This window comes from Capricornis sumatraensis, chromosome 9, assembly GCF_032405125.1.
Source record: "Capricornis sumatraensis isolate serow.1 chromosome 9, serow.2, whole genome shotgun sequence".
Taxonomy (NCBI): domain Eukaryota; kingdom Metazoa; phylum Chordata; class Mammalia; order Artiodactyla; family Bovidae; genus Capricornis; species Capricornis sumatraensis.
The window spans coordinates 49,163,270-49,188,975 of NC_091077.1; the positions used below are offsets into that span (position 1 = coordinate 49,163,270).

Sequence of the window (25,706 nt, forward strand, 5' to 3'; positions counted from 1 at the left end):
GTTGTGTCCGACTCTTTGCAACCCCATGGACTGCAGCCTACCAGGCTCCTCCGTCCATGGGATTTTCCAAGCAAGAGTACTGGAGTGGGGTGCCATTGCCTTCTCCACATCACTGTTAAAATCATATCCTAAACTGACAGCCACTGCAACAAAATGACCTCCATAAAGACAGCATGAGGGCAAGGGAGAGGTAGATGGGTGATGGATGACTTTTGAGACTCATGGAGGAAAAATAACTAGGCATGGGAAAGGACGCCCTAAGAGACCACAAAGCACCATCATATGCATTCTTTGGGCAAACTTGCCAGAAGGAGCACAAGTACGCAGTCACCTTCTCAGAGTTTTCCAAAAAGTGCTCAGAGAGATGGAAGACCATGTCAGTTGAAAAATAAAATTTTGAAGGCATAGTAAAGGTAGACAAGGCCTTTATAACAGAGAAATAAAAACCTACATTCCTCCTAAAGGAGAAACAAAAAGAAGCTCAAGGATCCCAATGCATACAAGAGGCTGCCTTCAGTTTTTCTCCTGTTCTTCCAAATCAAAAGAGAATATCCCAGCATACCCATTGGCAATGTTGCAAAGGAACTGGAAGAAACGTGGAACAGCATTTCAGCAGATGACAAACAGCTTTATGAAAAGAAGGCTACTAAGATAAAGAAAAAACATGGAGCAAAAAAGATATTCATCAAGGCTGAAAAGAAGGAAGAGAAAGAGAAGGAAGTTGAAGATGATAATAAGTAAACTGATTCTAGTTTCCTGCTTGTCTAAAAGCATTTAACCTCCCTGTGCACAATTCACTTTTTCTAAAGAAAAAAGAACTGTAAAGCTGTACAAGACTTATTTGTAAACTGTATATATAGTTAACATACTACCAAATGTGTCTTTAGCTAGCCCTGCCCTGGTGGTATTTTCAATAGATACTAATTTTGCCTCATGTATTATGTGAGTTGTATTAGTACACTGGCAAAGAAATGTAAAGTAGGTTCTTGTTGGTGCACAGCAAATATCAATTTTATATAGGCATGGTAGTTTTACCATCTTCAACTGTCTCTGATGCATCCTATATGAATTATTGTTCTCTTAACTGAACACCACTTTGTAACTGCAAAAATAAAAAGTTGCAATTGTTTTACTGACATTCTAAGTGCTTCTCATGTTAATACCATTTTCATATTAGAAAAAAATAATACCCCAAACTAATGTTTTATCTTAGATAATGTTATCTGATACACAAAATATTCTTTTTTAATATTTATTTTTAAGAAATAATTTCACATGTAGTTACATAAACCCTTAGGAGTTACTTTTTTCTTAAGTAGAAGCATGCCTTTTATAGTAAGACTGCTCATGATTTGTTCTTTGAGGGTTTTATTTTAGTAAGATTATTCTGCAACTAGATGATGACACAGTTTAGGTTTGTTGGGATTATTTTTCAGCAGCCAATCAGCTAGCCAAATCTATGGAAAAGAAAAAAAACCTTTATGTTAATTAATGTTCATATACTTTCTTCAATACATACTCTATCAATTTAAAAGTTTCCAAAATCACCTTAAGAATAAGAAAATGACCACTAAAAATTGAAAAAATAAATATTACATTAGACAATATTGTCAAGCATAGATTCAAATTGGAAAGAAAGGTAAAACTATGTTCACAAATAACATGACCCTTGTATATACAGGTATAATATTCCTCCACCAGTTTATTGTATTTTGCAGATACAGCTTTTTTTTTTCTTTATAAATTGAAGGTTTTTGAACCCTCTGCATTGAGCAAGATTATCAGCACCATTTTTTCAAAAGCAATTGCTCACTTTGTGTCTCCATGTCTCTGTGTCTGCTAATTTTCATAATATTTCCAACATTTTCATTATTGTTAGATTTGTTATAGTGGTCTAGGGCTTCCCAAGTAGAGTGGTGGTAGAGAACACACCTGCCAATGCAGGAGACATAAGAGACGTGGATTCCATCCCTGGGTCGAGAAGATCCCCCAGAGGAGGAAATGGCAACCCACTCCAGTATTCTTGCCTGGAGAATCCCATGGGCAAGAGGATAAAGGAGCCTGGCGTGCTATAGTTCATAGAGTCACAAAGAGTCAGACATAACAGAAGTGACTTAACACACACATAGTAGTCTATGATCAGTGATCTTACTGCAAAAAAAAAAAATCATGACTCACTGAAGGCTAAGATGATGGTTAAGAGTTTTTAGATTAAGTTATACACATTGTGTTTTTTAAGATATAATATTATTGTACACTTAATAGACTACAGAATAGTGTAACCCTTTTATATATGCATGGGGAAACCAAAAAACTTATATGACTTCCTTTACTGCAATACTTGCTTAACTGTCATGGTCTGGAACCTAACTGGCAACATGTCCATGGTATGCCTGTATAAAAAATTCCAAAGAATCTAAGAAAGCTACTAGAGCCAATAAATGAATATGGCAAAGTTGCAGCTTACAAGATCAATACAGAAAATCAGTTGTGTTTCTACATACCAACAATGAATGATTCAAAAAGGAAATTAAGAAATCACTTTCATTTATAATAGCCTTGAAAAAATATCTAGGATTAATTAACCAACCTGTGTCCTGAAAATCATAAAACATTGCTGAAAGAAACTGAAAGATCTAAATAAATGGTAAGACATCTCATGTTCATGGATAGAAAGATTTAATAATGTTAAGATGCTAAGATGTCAATGCTACTCATAGTGATCTACAGATTCAACACAATTCGCATCAAATTTCCAACTGCTGTTTTTGCAGAAGTGGAAAAGTCAATCCTTAAACTCATACAGAATTTCAAGGAGCTCCAAATAGCTAAAAAAGTCATGAAAGAAAACCAAACTGGAGAATTTTCCAATTTTGTTCTTCCCAATTTCAAAATCTTCTATAAAGGTACAGTGATCAAGACAATGAGGTATATAGATATACACACAGATAAATGGAATAGAATTGACAGTCAGAAATAAACCCATATATATGACCAACAGATTTTTGACAATGGTTCCAAGCCCATTCAATGGAAAAGATACAGTCTCCACAACATATGGTACTTAGAAATTAGATTTCCACATATAAAAAATGAAGTTGACCCCTATCTCACTTAATATAAAAAATTAATTCAAAGTTTATCAGTAACATAAATATAAGAGTTAAACTCATTAAAATCTTAGAAGAAAATAAAGCAATAAATCTTTATGACCTTGAATTTGGCAATAGATTCTTAGATATGACACCATGAGCATAAGCAACAAAAAAAAATTGGTAAATCAGACTTTATTAAATATTCAAAACTTTCATGTATCAAAGGACATTATCAACAAAGTTAAAGGACATGGGGCTTCCCCTAGTGACTCAAAGTGAAGAATCTGCCTGCCAATGCAGGAGACATGGGTTCAATCCCTGATCTGGGAGGATGCCACTTGCTGTGAAACAACTAAGCCTGTGTGCCACAACTATTGAGCCTGTGCTCCAGAGCCTGGGAACTGCAGCTACTAAGTCCACGTGCCACAACTACTGAAGCCCGAGCCACCCTAGGGCATGGTGCTCCCAACAAGATAAGCCACCATAATGAGAAGCCCTTGTACTGAAACTAGAGGGTAGCCTCCTCTTGCTGCAACTAGAAAAAGGCCCACACAGCAAAGAAGATCCAAAAATAATAAATAAAATTATTATTTTTTAAAGTGAAAGGACAACCTATAGAAAGGGAACATATATTTGCAAGTCATATAAAGATTTAAAATCTATAACACATAAAGAACTCCTGCAACTCAACAACAAAAACAATTAAAAATGAGCCAAGAATATGAATATGAACAGACATTTCTCTGAAGAAAACATACAAATGGCCAGTAAACACTTGAAAAGAGGGTCAACATCATTTGTCATTAGGGAAATGCAAACCAAAGCCACAATGACAGGCTATTTCACATCTAATAAGATGGTTACAATTATTTAAAAAAAAAAAAAAAGGAAAAGAACAAGTGTTGGCCAAGACATGGAGAAACTGGAACACTCATGCGTCGCTAGTGGGAATGTAAACGGGTGCAGCTGCTGTGAAAAATAACTTAGTGGTTACTCAATAAGCTAAACTCAGAATGATCATATGACCCAGAAAATTCACTGTTGAGTACATACTTCAAAGAAATGAAAACAGGTACTCAAACAGATACACCAGTGTTCACTGCAACATTATGTACAATAGCCAGAAGGGAGAAACAATCTAAGTATCTATCAACAGATGAATGGATAAATAATATATATACATATATATATATCATCAAATATTATTCAATATAAAAGGGATAAAATTCTAGTACATGCTACTACATGAACTTCAAAGGCATTATGACAAGTGACATAAGTCAGACACACACACAAAAACAAATATTATATAATTCTTATATGTAACATGTAAAATATCTAGAATAGACAAATTCATGGAGACAGAAAGACTAGAGGTTACTAAAGGGTGGCAGAAGAAGATAATGGGGAGTTATCACTTAATGGTTACAGAATTTCTGTTTAGGGTGATGAAAAAGTTTTGGAAATAGGTAGTTATGATGGCTATATAAAACTGTGATTAGAATTAATGCCACTGAACTGTACACTTGAAAATGGTTAAAATGACAAAGTTTATCTTATATTTATCACAAAAAAACAAAAAATTTGTTAAGTATATACAGAAGTACTGAAAATAATGTTAAAAACAATTGTTTATTGTGGTACTGTTATCAGAACATACAGCTCAACATAATGGAATACATGCTCACATATAGAATTTTATATGTGATACATGTGGCTTCATAAATCAATGTACAAGAACAACTGATCAGAAAAAAAATCAATTTAGATCTTCATTTTGTGATATATATAAAAGTAAATTCTAGAGACATAGGAAAGTTAAAAATGAAAAAAACTATTACTAGAAGAAAATAAAAGTGAATATTTAGCAAAACCTTCAATGGAATAGAACTTTCTAAACTTAGATGATAAAGTAAAACTCACAATGAGAAAAAAAATTAAGGTTTGATTTATTGAATATTATTTAAAAGGCAAAATTAGAAGCTAAACAAAAAGGAAATATTTTTGCAGCTAATAGAACAAGCTTGATATAACTAATACATAAAGAATTCTTATACCTATCCTTCTCAAACTAATCCAAAAAACTGAAGAGGAAAAAAATGCTTCCACGCTCACTCTAAGAGGCCAAGATTACCCTGACATCAAAACTAGACAAAACAACACCAGAAAAGAAAATTATAGGTCAGTATCACTGATAAGCATAGCAGCAAAAATCCTCAAAGAAAACTGAATTCTATACATTAAAAGAATCATACACCATGATCAAGTGGGACTTATTCCAGGGCTGCAAGGATGGTTCAATTCCTGCAAATCAATGTAATACATCACATTCTGAAGTATAAAAACCATACAATCATCCTAACAGATGAAGAAAAAGCTTTTGACAAAATGCAACATTACATTTACAATAAAAATTCTCAGCAAAGTGAGTATAAAGGGACGATACCTCAACATAATAAAGATCATATATGACTAGCCCACAGTAACATCATACAAGAATGCCCACTTTTTCCACTTTTATTCAGCAGAGCAATCAGAAAAAATTAATTAATTAAAAAAATAAAAGAAATCTGAACAGGAAAGGAAGAAGTAAAACTGTCACAATTTGAAGATAACATGATATTATACAGAGAAAACCTTAAAGATACCACCAAAAAACTGTTAGAACCAATAAACTCAGTGAAGTTGCACAGTACAAATTTAATACAGAAATGTGTTGTTTCTATACTATCAACAAAAAGAGAAATTAAGAAATCAATCACATTTACAATTGCATTAAAAAAATACCTAAGAATAAATCTAAGGAGGTAAAAGACCTGTACTAAGAAAACTGTTATTACACTGATGAAACTTAAAACACAAACAAATGGAAAAATATGTTCCATTCATGAATTAGAATTACTATTGTTAAAATAACCATACTAACCACAAGATTTAATGTAATCCCTATCAAAATACCCATGGCATTTTCCACAGAACTAGAACAAATAATTCCAAAACTTGTATGGAAACACAAAAGACATTCAATAGCCAAAATGATCTTGAGAAACAAGAACAAAGCTAGAGGTATCACATGCCATCCAACCATCTCATCCTCTGTCACCTCCTTCTCCTCCTGCTTTAGTCTTTCCCACCATCAGGGTCTTTTCAAATGAGTCAGCTCTTCACATCAGGTGGCCAAAGTATTGGAGCTTCAGCTTCAGCATCAGTCCTTCCAATGAATATTCAGGGTTGATTTCCTTTAGGATTGATTGGTTTGATTTCCTTGTTGTCCAAGGGACTCTCAAGAGTCTTCTCCAGCATTACAATTCAGAAGCATCAATTCTTCGGTACTCAGCCATTTTTACTGTCAGCTCTCACATCCACTCATGACCACTGGAAAAACCATAGCTTTAACTATACAGACCTTTGTTGGCAAAGTGATGTCTATACTTTTTAATAGAGGACGCTGCCGAGACCGAGCACGGCGGCAGGCTGACAAGATGCGAGCGTGGTGGCTCTGGGCCACGGTGCTGGTGGTGGGGGCGCTGGCGGGCATCAGCGTTGGAGGGCCCAACATCTGTGCCACATGAGGTGTGAGCTCCTGCCAGCAATGTCTGGCTGTGAGTCCCATGTGTGCCTGGTGCTCAGATGAGCTTTCTTAGGGCAGTCCCAACTAAGCCATGCCCTGTGGGGCCACCCAAGACAGGCGGGTCATGGTGGAGAGCGCTGATAGAATGTGGTCCACTGGAGAAGGGAATGGCAAACCACTTCAGTATTCTTGCCTTGACAACCCCATAAACAGTATGAAAAGGCAAAATGATAGGATATTGAAAGAGGAACTCCCCAGGTCAGTAGGTGCCAAATATGCTACTGGAGATCAGTGGAGAAATAACTCCAGAAAGAATGCAGGGATGGAGCCAAAGCAAAAACAATACCCAGTTGTGGATGTGACTGGTGATAGAAGCAAGGTCTGATGCTATAAAGAGCAACACTGCATAGGAACCTGGAATGTTAGGTCCATGAATCAAGGCAAATTGGAAGTGGTCAAACAGGAGATGGCAAGAGTGAAATCGACATTCTAGGAATCAGGGAACTAAAATGGACTGGAATGGGTAAATTTAACTCAGATGACCATTATATCTACTACTGTGGGCAGGAATCCCTTAGAAGAAATGGAGTAGCCATCCTGGTCAACAAAAGAGTCCGGAATGCAGTACTTGGATGCAATCTCAAAAACGACAGAATGATCTCTGTTCGTTTCCAAGGCAAACCATTCAATATCACAGTAATCCAACTCTATGCCCCAACCAGTAACGCTGAAGAAGCTGAAGTTGAATGGTTCTATGAAGACCTACAAGTCCTTTTAGAACTAAAACCCCAAAAAGATGTGCTTTTCTTTATAGGGGACTGGAATGCAGAAGTAGGAAGTCAAGAAACACCTGGAGTAACAGGCAAATTTGGCCTTGGAATACGGAATGAAGCAGGGCAAAGACTAATAGTTTTGCCAAGAAAACGCACTGGTCATAGCAAACACCCTCTTCCAACAATATGAGAAGACTCTACACATGGACATCACCAGATGGTCAACACCAAAATCAGATTGATTATATTCTTTGCACCCAAAGATGGAGAAGCTCTATACAGTCAGCAAAAACAAGACCAGGAGCTGACTATGGCTCAGATCATGAACTCCTTATTGCCAAATTCAGACTTAAATTGAAGAAAGTAGGGAAAACCACTCAACCATTCAGGTATGACCTAAATCAAATCCCTTACGATTATACAGTAGAAGTGAGAAATAGATTTAAGGGACTAGATCTGTTAGATAGAGTGCCTGATGAACTATGGATGGAGGTTTGTGACATTGTACAGGAGACGGGGATCAAGATCATCCCCATGGAAAAGAAATGCAAAAAAGCAAAATGGCTGTCTGGGGAGGCCTTACAAATAGCTGTGAAAAGAAGAGAAGTGAAAAGCAAAGGAGAAAAGGAAAGATATAAGCATCTGAATGCAGAGTTCCAAAGAATAGCGAGAAGAGATAAGAAAGCCTTCCTCAGCGATCAGTGCAAAGAAATAGAGGAAAACAATAGAGGAAAGACTAGAGATCTCTTCAGGAAAATTAGAGATACCAAGGGAACATTTCATGCAAAGATGGGCACAATAAACGACAGAAATAGAGGAAAACAATAGAGGAAAGAATAGAGATCTCTTCAAGAAAATTAGAGATACCAAGGGAACATTTCATGCAAAGATGGGCACAATAAACGACAGAAATAGAGGAAAACAATAGAGGAAAGAATAGAGATCTCTTCAAGAAAATTAGAGATACCAAGGGAACATTTCATGCAAAGATGAGCACAATAAAGGACAGAAATCATATGGACCTAACAGAGCAGAAGATATTAAGAAGTGGCAAGAATACACAAAAGAACTGTACAAAAAAGATCTTCACGACAAAGATAATCACGATGGTAGGATCACTCATCTAGAGCCAGACATGCTGGAATGTGAAGTCAAGTGGGCCTTAGAAAGCATCACTACGAACAAAGCTAGTGGAGGTGATGTTAATTCCAGTTGAGCTGTTTCAAATCCTGAAAGATGATGAAAGATGTGAAAGTGCTGCACTCCATATGCCAGCAAATTTGGAAAACTCAGCAGTGGCCACAGGACTGGAAAAGGTCAGTTTTCATTCCAATCCCAAGGAAAGGCAATGCCAAAGAATGCTCAAACTACTACACAATTGCACTCATCTCACACGCTAGTCAAGTAATGCTCAAAATTCTCCAAGCCAGACTTCAGCAATACAAGAACCGTGAACTTCCAGATGTTCAGGCTGCTTTTAGAAAAGGCAGAGGAACCAGAGATCAAATTGCCAATGTCTGCTGGATCATCAAAAAGGCAAGAGAGTTCCAGAAAAACACCTATTTCTGTTTTATTGACTATGCCAAAGCCTTTGACTGTGTGGATCACAATACACTGTGGAAAATTCTGAAAGAGATGGGAATACCAGACCACCTGACTTGCCTCTTGAGAAACCTATATGCAGGTCAGGAAGCAACAGTTAGAACTGGACATGAAACAACAGACTGGTTCCAAATAGGAAAAGGAGTACGTCAAGGCTGTATATTGTCATCTTACTTATTTAACTTATATGCAGAGTACATCATGAGAAACGCTGGGGTGGAAGAAGCACAAGCTGGAATCAAGATTGCTGGAAGAAATATCAATAACCTCAGATATGCAGATGACACCACCTTTATGGTAGAACGTGAAGAGGAACTAAAAAGCCTCTTGATGCAAGTGAAAGAGGAGTGAAAAAGTTGGCTTAAAGCTCAACATTCAGAAAATGAAGATCATGGCATCTGGTCTCATCACTTCATGGGAAATAGATGGGAAAACAGTGGAAACAGTGTCAGACTTTATTTTGGGGGGCTCCAAAATCGCTGCAGATGGTGACTGCAGCCATGAAATTAAAAGACGCTTACTCCTTGGAAGGAAAGTTATGACCAACCTAGACAGCACACCAGGCCTCCCTGTCCATCTCATCTCCCTGAGTTCACTCAAACTCACGTCCGCCGAGTCCATTATGCCATCCAGCCATCTCATCCTCCATCATCCCCTTCTCCTCCTGCCCCCAATCCCTCCCAGCATCAGAGTCTTTTCCAATGAGTCAACTCTTCGCATTAGGTGGCCAAAGTACTGGAGTTTCAGCTTTAGCATCATTCCTTCCAAAGAACACCCAGGGCTGATCTCCTTTAGAATGGGACTGGTTGGATCCCCTTGCAGTCCAAGGGACTCTCAAGAGTCTTCTCCAACACCACAGTTCAAAAGCATAAATTATTCGGCACTCAGCTTTCTTCACAGTCCAACTCTAGCATCCGTACATGACCACTGGAAAAACCATAGCATTGACTAGATGGACCTTTTTTTGGCAAAGTAATGTCTCTGCTTTTCAGTGTGCTATCTAGGTTGGTCATAGCTTTTCTTCCAAGGAGCAAGCATCTTTGAATTTAGGTGTCTGGAATCAGAGTTGAGTCCAGGCGAGATGACTTCAAGACAATGTTTAGGAAATGGAACCATGAGTATCTTTTTCTTCTCTTCTTTACGTTTTTCAGTAGTTTCAGGTTTCTTACTAAATTAAAATAAATACTATTTTCACAATGAAAGAGAATTATTAGAGAAATAACGTGTCAATGTTTTTCTTTTTGGTAAAAGTGGTAATGTTAACATGTGGGAAAGATTAAATCTTTTGTCTTTCAAAAAGGATTCCTTTTGAGAATTCTAACAAAGGCCAAACATATTATTTTGGTAGGGCTGATATTAAAATAACCTTCCCTGATTATCTCTAAGACTCTTCAGATGGGCGGGAGTATCTATAAGGAAGGATCCAGGCTGACAGTTGGCCCTGGATGATCATCCTATGTCCTCATACTCAACAGTTCTTCCACCTGAATGAGCAATGTTGAGGCATCAAGTATGTGAATAAATGCAAATCTTCTATTCAGAAAATTTAGATATCACGAGAAATAAAAATGATGAACAAAATTCAAGTATATATCTAATTTTATCATTTGATTATATAAATTATACACAAAAACAATGCTGTGCAATTGAAGGATGCAATGATTGAAAATGTACTTAAAATGTTTTTTAAGAGTCAAAACACAGCAAGAAAATAAGCACAGTTGACCCTGGAGCAACAGAGATTTGAACTGTGGGGGTCCACTTATGTGGAGCCTTTTTTTCAATAGTAAATACGACAGTACTACACAATCCACAACTGGCTGAACACAGGATGCAGAAATCACAGATACAGAGGAACTGAGGATACGAGGGCCTACTATAAATTATATGCCAGATTTTTTTTAAAGTATTTATTTATTTTGGCTGCACTGGGTCTTAGTTGTTGCACATGGGAGCTCTTAGTATGCCAGACTTTTGACTGTGCAAAGGGTCAGTGCCCCTAAGTCCTACTCTTACTCAAGTGTCAACTGTAATCAAATGTCATACAAAAGGAAGTATCTAAAATGTATATAAAATAGCTTTAAGTGACTTTCTATATATTTCAAAGAATATTTTTAATTCTGAAAGCTATAGACAGTATTCTTCAGTATGAATAAAAAGATTTCTTACAAAAGGATCTGCTGGTTTTTGCTTACAAAGTTCTGTGAGTCCTTTAAGCAGAGTTGGCGTTACATACAAATTTAAATAGTCCTTAGCAGCTTGTCCAACTGGAATGGGCTCAACAATCACTGCAAATACAAACGTATTCCCGTTAAAGCTAACATAAATGATGAAATATTATAGTCATTAAAAAGGACACATTCAAAGAAATTTTAATGACATGAGAAATACTTAGTTTTTCTTTTTTAAAAAAAGTAAACAGAAATAGATACATAGTGAATAGTTTGTTCAAAAACACAATCACACACACACACAAATAAGACTCATACAAATAGCAAAAAATACATCAATATATTGATAGTGCTCACACATAAGATTCTGATTATGTTTTCAACAATCTCCTTTTTTGCATTTCCATTTCCATTTTTTAACAGTAAATACATAATGGACAATGTTATGAAAAGCTGAAAGAATATATATAATCTAGATTAATTCATCACAAAAATTAACTCCTGTCAACAAAATAGAGGCAGTTTGCACAGTGGAAAATCCCATGGACAGAGGAGCGTAGTAGGCTATAGTCCATGGGGTCACAAAGAGTCAGACATGACTGAGTGACTTCACTTCACTTCACAGATATAACAGTGAATAATACATGCTTCTTGCTCTCTTATAAACTATCGAATATACACATAAGTTCTATTTCTATGATAGTATATATTAATATTGCTGCTTATTTTTCAATTGTTAAAATAAATTATCTAAGATTTAAGGAAATTTTAGTCTTTTCAGCTTTGTTTGAACACTATAGGTGACCCAGACTTGCAATACAACAAAAAACATATTTCTACCAGAAACAAAAAGGGTCCCAAGTATCTCTATATTCTTGCCATTGATTATAGCTATTCTAGTGGGTAAGCAAAGGTATCTCATGGTGCTTTCGATTTGCATTTCCTCAGTGATTATGCTGAGCACTTTTTCGTGTACTTATTAGCCTGTTATCTTTTGTGAAATGCCTATTCAAATCTTTTGCACAGTTTTTAATTCAGTTGTTTGTATTGAGTTGTAAAAATTCTTTATATTAATATATTCTAGATACAAGTGCTTTATCTGATATATGATTTGCAAGTATATTCTCCCAGTCTATGATTTATTTTTTCATATGTTTAATGATGACTTTTTAAGAAGAAAAGCTTTGAATTTTGATGTAGTCCAATGTATCAATATTTTATTTTACAGATCATATTTGTGATGTCATATGTAAGAACTCTTTGTCCAACTCAAGGTAATAAAGTTTTCTATATTTTCTTCCAGTTAGAAGAGTTTGTGATATGAGCTCCCTTTTGCTTAGCAGTCAGTCAGGAATGATATAAAAACCCCTCAAAATGATGAGTCACTAAAGCAAGTTATAAAGATATTCTAGGACATATTCCTAATCCTTGAAAAAGCTGGTGCTCTTCCTAAAAACCAAAGCTAGTTTTTAGCTCTTATGTTTAGGTCTATTTGTGTATGGTGTGAAGCAAGGGTCTATGCTGGTTTTTGTTTTCGCATGTGGATATCCAGTTGTCTTTGCACGATTTGTTGAATAGATCACCTTCTCCCCATCAAATTGTCTAGGCACTTTCATGGAAAACCAATTGGCCATAAATGTAAGAATCTACTTCTAGATTCTCAATCCTGCTTCATTGATCTTTGTGTCTATCCTTACGTCAGGACCATACAGCCTTAATTACTGTGGTTTCATAATAGGTTGAAATCAGGCTAGTGGAAGTCTTGCAACTTTGTTCTTCACTTTCAAAATTGCCTTAGCTCTTCTAGATACTTTGTAATTCCATACACATTTTGGAATTGACTTGTTAATTTCTACATAAAAGCATGCATAGACTTTGATAGGGACTGCATTAAATTTATCCACCAATTTAGAGTGAACTGTCATCTTGACAATATTGACTCTTCTGATCCAGGAAATTGTTAGTTGCTCGGTTGTGTCCCACTCTTTGCAAACACATGGACTGTAGTCCGTCAGGCTCCTGTGTTCATGTAATTCTCCAGGCAGTGGATTGCCATTTCCTTTTCCAAGAGACCTTTCTCACCCAGGGATCGAAACCAGTTCTCGCACATTGCAGGCAGATTCTTTACCACCTGAGCTAGCAGGGAAGCCCCTAAAAGGGGATGTCTATTTATTTAGATATTCTTTCATTTCTCTCAGCAACATTTTGTTTTGTACTCTTCAGTGCACAAGAACTGTACTTCTTTTGTTAAATTTCTTAAATATTTTATTTATTTTGACGCTATTGTGGATAAAATTGTTTATCTTCATTTTTGGATTGTTTCTCTATTTTTGAAAATCATTTATTATTTGTCTCTGGCTATTTATTATTTGAATTTTGAAGACTTTCCACTAACCTGATTTCAAAACCTTTAATGAGGAACAACTGACACTTGGCTGCTGGGGAAGGGAGGCCAAGCCCAGCTGGTACCCTGAGGCTTGGGAGACTTGGATTTTCAAATAATATCAGAATTCCTCCTGGGAACATTGGCTCTGTCTATGCTTGGTACCTCTGAGATGAACTGATGTTTCTCTGAGAAGAACTGATGAATTGGAGCTATGGTTCAAAAGAAGTCCTGTTCTTGGTTACTTGACTACTTAATGATTGAAGGGGTCAGGCACCCAAGCAGTAATAGTGTGGCCCAGATTCTGGAACTGCTACTAGATGAGTACTGTGTGCAACAGCTAAAGAAGTTTGAGGGTGAGACCTCAGTGTCAGTCATTGAAGAGGGCCCGGAACTTCCAGAAGACAAGAAGAAAAAGAGATAGGAAGAGGGCCTTCCTAGTGGCTCAGTGGTAAAGAATTCATCTGCCAGTGCATGAGACAAGGGTTTGATCCTTGGTCCAGGAGGATCCCACATGCTGTAGAGCAACAAAGCCCGTGTGCCAAACTGAGCCTGTGCTCTGGAGCCTGGGAACTCCAACTACTGAGTTCACATGCAGAAACTACTGAAGCCCGTGCACTGTAGAGCCCATACTCTGCAACAAGAGAAACCACTACAATAAGAAGCCCATGCACTGCAACTAGAGAGCAGACCCGCTTGCAGCAAGTAAAGAAAAGCCTACACAATAACAAAGACTCAGCACAGCCCAAAATAAATAAGAAACAGGAAAAGAAAAAGTTTCAAACCCTCTGCAAAAAAGATGGTTGTATCAAACCTACTGGTGACATCCCTGTGCTGCATTGTCACGAGCACGCACAGCTGGATAGCAAACATGGAAAGAATCATGAAGGCTCAAGCCCTAAGAGACAACTCAACAATAGGTTATAGCGATAGTGAAGTTGCTCAGTCGTGTCCGACTCTTTGCAACCCCATGGACTGTAGACTGCCAGGCTCCTCTGACCATAGGATTTTCCAGGCAAGGATACTGGAATGGGTTGCCATTTCCTTCTCCAGGGGGTCTTCCCGACCCAGGGATTGAAGCCAGGTCTCCCACATTGCAGGCAGTCTCTTTACCATCTGAGCCACCAAGGAAGCCCTGGCAGCAAAGAAGCACCTGGAGGTAAACCCCAGACCATTTCATCATCAAGACCCTGAAGCAAAAGGCTGATAATAATGACAAGTCTTTGAAGGACCAGGTAATCCTACTGTATGAAGTGGCTCTCCTATCTTGACTTTAGTCTGGAGGATCCCCAGACCCATGCTAACAGGGTCTACAGAATGATCAAATTTGGTCTTGGTATCCACGAGAATGACCCCACTACCGACAACAGCAATGCTGCCATAACTGAGGCGATGTCGCCCTTGGAAGGAGATGATGACCCTTCTCATATGGAAGAAGTAGACTAAGCTCTGCCTGAGGATTCCATGGTTACGTGTTCAACACTCTGTCTCCATTTCTTCTAATAACATGTTTTCAAGTATTTATTTTTATTAGCATTTAAAAACATGTATGGCATGACAACTGCTTTAGGGGAAAGTTAAGATTTCTATTAAGTGTGATACTTTAGGCACTGAAGTAGAGCTAGCTTTTTTTCCTAGTTTCATGTTGGCTTATTTTAACAGACAGAAGTAGTGTTTGTTGTAAGGTGTATGTAACCTATGTTAACTTCTCAGTCTGAAGTGTTTAGCTATCAGGCAGATTCTTTAGTGGACCAAATCTCATCACTAAAGTGTTCTGAAGTATACACCTTGATGTTTAAAAGAAAAGTACTCATTAAAGCAACTTTCATTTTCTGGGATCTACTTTTTAAACCTTCCAACCTCTACAGTCATAGTACCGCATGTGCCAGGACTCTAGAAATTAGTATGTTAAACTAAACCAACTTGATGGGAGTCACTATCCATATATAGGGATTGTTTTATAAAGGAAAATAATATTTAGAATAGCAAAATTATAAGCCTACCTAGGCATGTTGCAAAGCCATTTGAAAAATAACTCAGAACAAGTTTTGTGAGTGGAAATGTAGTGTTCAAGCCACACACTTAAGAGTTGAAACAAATATAGATACATAAAAAAGAAAAATCGTATTATGAAACCACAATATTAAGACTGTATGGTACTGACATAAGAACAGACTATAAAGATCAATGAAGCAGAACTGAGAATCTAAAAGTAGATACTTACATATATGGCCAACTGATTTTTGACAACAGAGTTGGATGAATTAATGAGAAACTAAAATGTGCTTTCATGTTTCTCACATAAATAAATTTTCACTGTACTTTTAAAGGCTTTTACATGGCAGAAGTTATACACTGCACTGTATATTTATTTTTCTGGCCTTTTCAAATAAAATCATCTTGAGAGAGCAAGGAAATCTTATTCATTTTTGTATTTCTGGCACAATTCAATAAAACTTGCGAAATGAATGGAATGTAGTAAAGCTTTGAATCTTTGTAACTTGCTTTAGTGACTTATCATATAGGATTCTGTACATAGTTCCTCACTGCTAAGCAAGAAGGAGCTCATATCACAAACTCCAAAAACCTTCTCTCAAGGACTTCACATTCTCATAGCAAGACATCTGTAGTGTAGTAGGTAATCATTTGTATCTGTCCTACAACTGCTGCTTCTCAAATGTCTAAGAGGATTAATTAATTAATAATATCAAAAGCAATACAAACTAACAGCATAAGGATATAACCCTATGAGTAACACGGGCTTCTAAAAAATTTGTTCCACTTAAGATAAATGAGTTTTTAACTCTATTTTAGTTAAAAACTAAGGAGAAAAAGTCTAATTCACTAGTAGGACAAGATCTAAACATCTACCACATCAAAAAACATCTCATGTTCAAGATGTGCCCCAAATAATACAGAAGCAGGAGAAATACAAGCAGGAGTGACAGATGAAACAAGACTGGTCTAAATCAACTATACTTCAATTTTTTTTAAAAAAGCAGACAGACCAAAATCGTTGAAACTGATTGCTGGGTTCATTAGTGGCTTATTATACTATGTGATCTTTGTTGTCGTTCACTCAGTCACGTCTGACTCTCTGTGACCCCATGGACTGCAGCACGCCAGGCTTCCCTATCCTTCACCATCTCCCCAAGTTTGCTCAAACTCATGTCCATTGAGTTAGTGATGCCATCCAACCATCTCGTCCTCTGTCATCCCCTTCTCCTCCTGCTTTCCCAGCATCAGGGTCTTTTCTATTGAGTCAGCTCTTCCCAACAGGTGGCCAAAGTATTGGAGCTTCAGCTTCAGTCCTTCCAATGAATATTCAGGACTGATTTCCTTTAGGATGAACTGGTTGGATCTCCCTGCAGTCCAAGGAACTCTCAAGAGTCTTCTCCAACACCACAGTTCAATAGCATCAATTTGTCAGCACTCAATCTTCTTTATGGGCTAACTCTCACATCCATACACAACTACTGGAAAATCCACAGCTTTGACTAGATGGACCTTTGTTGGCAAAGTAATGTCCCTGCTTTTTAATATGTTGTCTAGATTGGTCATAGCTTTTCTTCCAAAGAGCAAGCATCTTTTACTCTCATGGCTGCTATGCTATCTCCTTTTGTGTAAATATTCCAAAATAAAAATAGCTCCAAAGAAAAAGACACCTTAAGGAGATAGATATGACAGAAATTTCTGTCACAGTAAGAATTAAGTATGTAGTAAGCAAATCCTTTTGTGTATAGATATCTTTAAAACAGTTTTTGTTTGTTCAAAAATCCAAACTTTTAAATCTCCAAGACAATTTTCAGTTTTCTTTGAATAAATCTTTAGCAGAAAAATACTGAGGAATAGGTCTAAATTACTGAGAGGAAAAAAAGGCCAAAAAATTTTTTCAAAACTGTCCAATGCTTTGACTTTTTTCTATATAATGAAAATCACCAAATTTCTTTTCTGCTCTAAAAATAAGAACATCAGTGTCATTCCTCATGATACCCACTTCTAAAAAGTTTATAACTTCACAGGATAGAAACAAAAAAAGGGGGATGGAGAACTATGAATTTCATAAAAGCATGAGTGTTTGTTAGATAAACAGTAAACTGTTGTTAGAGAATATGGCAAATCCATCAAAAGTGCCAAAGAAGAGTCTCTTTTCATTTGTAACAAATTTGACTAATGCATTTAGCGATAACTAAAAGGAGTAATAACACAGAAGAAGAAAAACCCTTGATATGCCCAGTCCAAAATAAAGGAAAGAAAGGTAAACTCCTTTCAAAGGATTCCCTAGAGGTCACAATTTCATTCTGAGAAAAACATTAAGTTTTCTATTCTTGGCTTCAAATTGTTAAGTCACTACAACTTGAAAATACAACAGAATATACTGGAGATAAACCCTGTTATCTTCTTTCCCAGCTACATCTCCAAAATTAAGAGAGAAAGCAAACAAGTAAATGCAATTAACTAATTACTCATTTGTAACTCACCTGCAGGAAACATGAATCGAATTTCTCTTTCTGCTGCAGCAAAATCATTACTTCCATGAAGTGCATTTCTTAGTTCATCTGTGCCATAAATCGCCCTCAGACTGAAAGCAAGTTAGAAATGATGACCACCCAATCTGACATTCTTTCCTTACTTTTTACTTATGTATTCTACTTAGAAATTTTACAGAACCATCTCCACTTCTCACATATGGAGGTTTTAATCTATTTTGACTTTAAGCATAAATCTATCTACATGATGGAGAAGGCAACGGCACCCCACTCCAGTACTCTTGCCTGGAAAATCCCATGGATGGAGGAGCCTGGTAGGCTGCAGTCCACGGGGTCGCAAAGTCGGACACGACTGAGCGACTTCACTTTCACTTTTCACTTTCATGCATTGTAGAAGGAAATGGCAACCCACTCCAGTGTTCTTGCCTGGAGAATCTCAGGGACGGGGGAGCCTGGTGGGCTGCCGTCTATGGGGTCGCACAGAGTCGGACACGACTGAAGCGACTTAGCAGCAGCAGTAGTATCTACATGAGGGTCAAATATATTTAAATATGTAGGAGAGATATACTGGAAAAATAGTTATCTGGGTGAAAAAGAGGTGTTATCTTGTGACAATTGAAAAAACAATGGTATTTTCAAAGGTGTCAAGAACTCAATGTCCTCTGGTTTCTAAACATTAAAGATAATGCTGAAAATCTGAGTTTCTAATCTCTATTACTAACATTCAATGAAATACCATCCCAATTTTCCCATGAAAATTCCTATACCAGTGGCAGTTTAATTCAAGAATGAGAGAAAAATAAGGCTAGTCAACCATAAATCCAACATTCTCTGAGACCTTTTGTGGTATTTGATATTACAGTACAAATTTATGTAGTTAAAACACAGAATGGACCTTCCCCACCCAACCCTGCATTACCACCAAAAAAAAAAAAATCAGGTTATTCAGGAAAACTTTCAAATTAAAGTAAATTCTTATTACAATGAAATCAGATTTTTTTTCATTTTCATAGTTGTATTCCATTTCTCCCCTAGGAAAGTTACCTGTCTGGGTGTGTCTCCTTAGCTACTAAGCTATTACTTGGTCCCAAGAGTTCTTTCCAGTAAGAGATGGCATTATATCTAGCTAATATCATGGCAACAAGTGGTCCAGAACTCATGTAAGCTGTTAAATTGGGGAAAAACATTTTCCCATATTGTTCCACATAAAAGTTACTACAGTGCTCAGGGCTGAGATGTAGTTTTCTTCTCTAAAAGAGAAACAAAGTCAACAAAAGCATTATTGACAGTTCAGTAACACCTCATTAATTCACTAATGGGGTTCCCTTGTGGCTCAGCTGGTAAAGAATCCGCCTGCAATGAAGGAGACCTGGAGAATTCCATGAACTGTATGTATAATCCATGTGATCACAAAGAGTTGGACACGACTGAGTGACTTTCCCAAATCACTAATAACTTAAAATAGTACCAATCTGACCACAAAAGACACACGTGTACCCCAATGTTCATTGCAGCATGGTTTACAATAGCCAGGGCATACAAGCAACCTAGCTGTCCATCAGCAGACAAATGGACAAGAAAGCTGTGGTACATATACACAATGGAATATTATTCAGCTATTAAAAAGAATGCATGTGAATCAGTTCTAATGAGGTAGATGAAACTGGAGCCTATTATACAGAGTGAAGTAAGTCAGAAAGAAAAACACCAATACAGTATATTAACGCATCTATATGGAGCTTAGAAAGATGGTAACGATGTCCCTATATGCGAGACAGCAAAAGAGACACAGATGTAAAGAACAGACTTTTGGACTATGTGCGAGAAAGCAAGGGTGGGATGATTTGAGAGAATAGCATTGAAACATGTATATTACCATATGTGAAACAGAACACCAGTCCAGGTTCAATGCATGAGACACAGCACTCGGGGCCAGTACAGGGATGACCCCGAGGGATGGGATGGGGAGGGAAGTGGGAGGGGGGTTCAGGATGGGGAACACATGTACACCCATGGCTGATTCATGTCAATGTATGGCAAAAACCACTACAATATTGTAAAGTAATTAGCCTCCCACTAAATAAAACATTTTTTTAATGTAGGCTGTAAATAAGAATTATTACTTAAGAAAAACTACTCTTGTTTGGCAGCCTCCTTCAACCTATGGTATGTTAATGGTGGCTCAGCAATAAAGAATCCACTTGCCAGTGCAGAAGAAACAGGTTCGATCCCTGGGTCAGGAAGATCCCCTGGAGAAGGAAATGGCAACCCACTCCTGTATTCTTGTATGGGAAATCTCATGGACAGAGGAGCCTGGAGGACTACAGGCCTTGGGATCACAAAAAAGAGTCAGACAGGACTTAGTGACTAAAAAACAAAAACAATATTAATGACAAAATAATCTTCTCTCCTTAAAGTAAAAACATGCCAATCTTCAATATCTTGTTAATATGTATTTCGTATAAAGTAAAAAATACTTTAGAATATTCCAAATTCATCTTTCCCTAACTATTTGTGAAATTTCCCTACATTATTCTAGAGAACTGGTCTCATTATGGTGCAACATGATGCAGTAAACAAGGTTTTCACTTGTTTCCTTATTCTGGTTCTGCCATAAATATGTTGACTCAGAAAGAGCTTAAGATAAGTAGTTAGCATTAAGCTTGTTAATTTGAAAGAAAATAAAATGTTTGAGACAAAGAAATATTAATTTTTTTCACAAATGAGAAGCTATATGAATTATTAAATTTTTAAAAATCATAGAAGCCAAGTCAGTCATTCTTCCAATTTTTCTATCTTAACTCCATTTACAAGTCACTTCCTGCTTACTCAATTGCTGTTTAGAGAAACCAAATCTAATCACAGGCAAAAATGACAAATCTACCATCATTCAGCTATCTAAGATCCACATTTATTGCTCATTAAACACCTGGAATAAAAGAATTTGTATTTCCAAAAAAACCCCACAAAACTATTGTATGTCTTCAGGTTTCAGAAACTTGATAAAATTGCTTGGTTTGTAGAGAGGGATCTAAACTGCCCCAGTTCAAGAAGCCTGGAAAGATGCTTACTAGGTAGTTCAGCACTGCTATGAACAGGCTCTACTGGACAAAAACTAACATTCTCACAGTCAAGGATCAGTTATGGAAGCTGATGGAAGTTATGGACTAAGTCACTTCAGTCATGTCAACTCTTTGTAACCCCATGGGCTGTAGTCCTCCAGGCTCCTCTGTCCATGGGATTCTCCAGGCAAGAATACTAGAGTGGGCTGCCATTTCCTTCTCCAGGGATCGTCCTGACCCAGGGATCAAACCAAAGTCTCTACGTCTCCTGCAGGCAGGTTCTTTACCACTAGCACCACCTGGGAAGCTCTAGTACTATTAAAAAAAAAAAGGTGCTGACATCTGTTTTCATATTAAAATTCATATAGTCAAGAAATAGAAGAAATCTGAGAAGTGATAACAGCACTTGATTTAGTATAATCATTGATTCTATTATTTTAAAATTAAGACATGCCTGTATTTGTGATTCTTATGCCTACTGGTTTGAGTAATTTTGTTGTTGCTGGGTTAAAAATCTCATCTGTTGCACTGTAAGCACTTAACTGCCACATATCCCTTAACAAGCAAGGGAAGCTATCTTTTGCAGGTATGCCAGCTAATGTAGCATAATTTTAAAACCTGAGGGCTCATTTTAAAGTAAAGCTGATACTGAATCAATGATTCCATCAATTGCTTCCAAATTAGATCAGATAAACTTTTTTGTAATTTAGATTAATATTTTCACGAGATAATTCTCTGGCAGTGGTTAGGATGCTGTGCTTTCACTGTAGAGGGCATGGATTCAATCCCTGGTCAGGGAACTAAATCCTGCAAGCCACGGCCAAAAGATAAGTAAATAAACAAAAAACAAAAGTATTTTCACAAAGAGAAGTGAACTTAATATCAGAAAAGGAGATTGGTCCAGTGGGTAAGACTCTGCGCTCCCAATTCAGGGGGCCCTGGTTCAATCCCTGGTCAAGGAACTAGATCCCACATGCCACAAGAGTTTGCTGTGGCCCCTACAAAAAAAAAGAAAAAAAAAGGTCCTGCATGCAGCAACTAAAGATCCAGAGTGCTACAACTAAGACCCAGCACAGCCAAATAAATAAATTAAATATCAAAAAAAAAGGAACCAATAGTTTGTTTTAACACAGGAAAGACTGCCACCTACTAAATGAACACATCATTTTTTAGAAGGTTTTTTCCTAGATGGGAAAAGAAAGCCTCAAGTTCAATGAACTCTCAACTACAATAAAGCCTATTTTAAAGCATATAATACATAGGACAAAAATTATTCCACTGACAAGAGATACCTGGAACAGCAAAGTCATAGAGACAGAAAGTAGAATAGTGTTACCAAGGACTGGGGAGAGGGCTAAGCAGAGAGCTGTTAATGGGTACAGAGTGTCAGTTTGAGATGACGAAAAAGTTCTAGATATGGTCAGTGGTCACAGTTGCACAACAATGTGAAGGTACTCTAATGCCCTTGAACTGAAACAGCTACAACAGTAAATTTTATGTTGTATATATTTTATCATAATTAAACCAAAAAGAAGCATACTACATACCAAGATGTTCTTTGGTTTAAAACTTATTGCTGACTAGAGAAAGTGTTAAATATTAACATTTACACTGTTTTTTTATAAGAAGTTTTAATTTCTAATTATCGCTTGCTGCTTAATTATTTTTTCACTAATTCTTTTCAAACTTTTAAAAATCAAATTGGAAACTTTATCTTATTTGTATGTTTTGTCTTTCTTCTAAAATTAATGAGTAACATACTTCAGGGATTAAAAAATTCAAAGCAATATAAAAAGGTTCAAACTGAAAAATTTCATTCCCATTCCTGTCCTAATTCAGCCTGTTCTTCCTTACCTTCTATATGCAACCATTTTTTACTGTTTATTTGAAATTCATTTTGTAAATTCTTCTAAATTCTTCTAAATTCATTTTGTAAATACTGGCAAACATGAATATATATTACTTTTTCTCTTTCTATCATAGAAAAAAGCTACACATTGTTCTGCATCTTGCTTTTTTCCCTAGCAGGACACAGAGAGGTTCTTCATTGCTCTTTTTATAATTAGTTGCATAGTATTCAATTTGGCAAATTCATCAGGGTGAATTTAACCAATTTCCTAATGTGGGGTTATTTTCAATTTTTTGCTTGTAAATAAACAATGCTACAAAAAAATACCTAGATATATGTCACTGCATATTAATATACAAGTTATAGGAGAGATTCCCAGAAGTAGTACTGCTGGGTCAAAGGGAAGATGCATCTGTAAATATTGATAGATAATTGCCAGATTCCCTTCCATAGGGGTTATGTCATTTACTTTTATATTCTTGCCAGATGGTAGTTCAGTGTCATTTTAATTTGCTTTTTTCCTGCTTAGAGATTGAGCATCCTTTACCATGTTTTAGAAGCATTTTTATTTCTTTGACCATCCACATGTACTGCCCATTTTCAACCGAATTTTTATCCTGTTTTAGGAGCTTTTTATACATTTGGGAGATTACTCTTTATGAGTTACAAGTATTTTTTCCAAGTTTGTCACCTGTGTTTTGCCTTTGCTTATTATGCTTATTTGGCCATGCTCAAGTTTTTTATGTTTATATTTTTATCAATCTTTTATTTTACAGTACCCAGTAAAAAGGCTGTCCCCTTCTGAGAATAAAAAGAAATTCAGCCATTTTTCTTCTAGAGTTTATATGGTTTAGTTTTTTAATATTTAAATGTCAAATTCATTTGGAATTTATCCTGATATATATAGTGTAATATTTGAATCCAAGTTTTTTTTTTAAGTGGCTACCCAGTTTCCTAACATTTATTTAAAAGCTCATCTTTATCTGAATCTTTTAATTATATTAATTATTTCTTTATACTTTCCCTTATACTACTCCCTTAAATTTTCTTGTAGCATCTCACCCTCAGCCTCCACGTATCCTTCTAAGTTCATTTAAAAACCCATCTTCTGAAGACTGAAGTTATCTTTTTTATTTTTTAAAAGACTCAACAAGCAATATGACAGTCAGTAAATATAATAAAAAGTGAAATTTCAAATAAGAATGGTACAAAAAAGTAAAATTAAAAATATCCCATTCTATTTGATAGTCTTTATATATTCAAACTACTAACTGCAGAACAAGGAAAAGGCTTAAAACATTAAATTAAAAAAAAACACAACTCAACAGTCTAAAAATTCATCAAGAGAAGATCAAGTAAATAAACTGTGGTTTATTAGGACAGAGGAGTATTTACACAGAAGTTAGATTCAGAAGTAATGATCTGGCATGCTATCTGAGGGAGGGTAAAGAGGGTCCAGGGAGGGTGACTGTCCTGCTTTATGGGGGAAACATATTTGTAAATGCATACAAAAATTCTGGAAGAAAATAAAGTGTTAAGTGATTGTCTCTGCAGATTGAGAGTTGATGGGAAAAAGAAGCTTTACTTCTCATTTTATATATTTTTAAACTGTGAAAATACTTTTTGGAAAATTATCACATATAACTTTTATATTCAGAAGAGTAAACCTAAATTTCATGCTAAATACGAAGGATTGAACTGGGCTAACACATATACATAAACATTTTCAAAAGGTAAAATCAAAGGTATTCTAAAACAAGTTTAGGGATATAACTCTATGAGTAAGAAAAGCTTTCAAACATATCTTTTATTTAAGATAAAGTGAATTTTTAATTCTATTTTAGCTAAAAGCTAAGGCAGAAAAGTCTAGTTCAGTAGAGAGGGAAAAAAACATGATCATACTGCCCAGAAGTTACCTGAACAATGGTGAATCCAGATCTGAGAATAATATCTTGTATTTCCTCCTCTTTGTCAACAATATCTGGTTTGATAATAGCCAGAGTCTTTTCTACGTAGATCTGAGGTGGGGGCATTGATAGCTCCATTCTGGCTTTTGAGCTACAATTTAAGATCCTTCACGCGAATCAACTGCAATGACATGCACCCGCACCCCCAACTTAATGTAATTGTGACTAAACAGCATTATCAGGTGCTTGATTTTTATTAATTTATAAAGCTGGAAACTGTCGGAGTTTTTTCCACAAGCAGTGTCTCAATAATAAGATTTTTACTCTGTCTCCTGCCATGGGTTTTCCTAGGTGCTTTCATTAAGTTAGGAGAGCCCAAGGAGCAAGACAAAGCCGAGGACCCGAGGAGCCCAGGAGGAGACTAGGTCTGCAACTCTCCACACCACTCAGCACCACCCTCCACAGTGCACACACACACACCCTCTCTCCACCCGCTCCCGCCAGCAGGACGCTTAGGGTAAGGCCCGGCTGGAAAGCAGAATTCCTGGGTCCCCTGAATCTCTGTGGGCTGCACCCCCAGATTCCTTCAGAGTCCGGCCCTCATCTGGGCACTCACCTTAGCCTGGGCTCCTTTAGTGTCACAGATTGTTGCTAGGAGACCAGAAACCCAGCTTAGAGACGGTGGCTGCAGAGGACCAATTCCAGTAGAGCACTTCACAGTCTTTGGCTAGCTCCTTTTAGCCAAGAAAGGGAACCCACCACAGGGATTTTTATCCCCTTGCAAATCTTAAAAGCAGTAGATG

The 25,706-nt window shown here is 36.7% G+C and overlaps 1 protein-coding gene and 1 pseudogene across 1 annotated transcript; one reads left to right on the forward strand and one right to left on the reverse strand.

Moving 5' to 3' along the window:
* The first annotated feature begins 205 nt into the window (after positions 1–205).
* Positions 206–741, forward strand: LOC138086292 (high mobility group protein B1 pseudogene; annotated as a pseudogene).
* Positions 742–1,382: 641 nt separating this feature from the next.
* Positions 1,383–25,041, reverse strand: NME5 (NME/NM23 family member 5). The gene is made up of 5 exons (XM_068981506.1): positions 24,913–25,041; positions 19,130–19,335; positions 18,077–18,177; positions 11,211–11,329; positions 1,383–1,457 (listed from the first exon to the last, which is right to left on the reverse strand). The coding sequence occupies exons 1-5, from the start codon at positions 25,039–25,041 to the stop codon at positions 1,383–1,385; spliced, it is 630 nt and encodes a 209-aa protein (XP_068837607.1).
* Positions 25,042–25,706: the final 665 nt, after the last annotated feature.

Coding starts and splice junctions, on each gene's coding strand:
- NME5 (XM_068981506.1), bottom strand. CDS start 25,041: ATGGAGCTATCAATGCCCCCACCTCAGATCTACGTAGAAAAGACTCTG. Junction 19,336..24,912: donor CTGGATTCACCATTGTTCAG/GTAACTTCTGGG, acceptor TTTCTCTTTTAG/AGAAGAAAACTACATCTCAG. Junction 1,458..11,210: donor AAAAACCAGCAGATCCTTTT/GTAAGAAATCTT, acceptor TCTTTTCCATAG/ATTTGGCTAGCTGATTGGCT.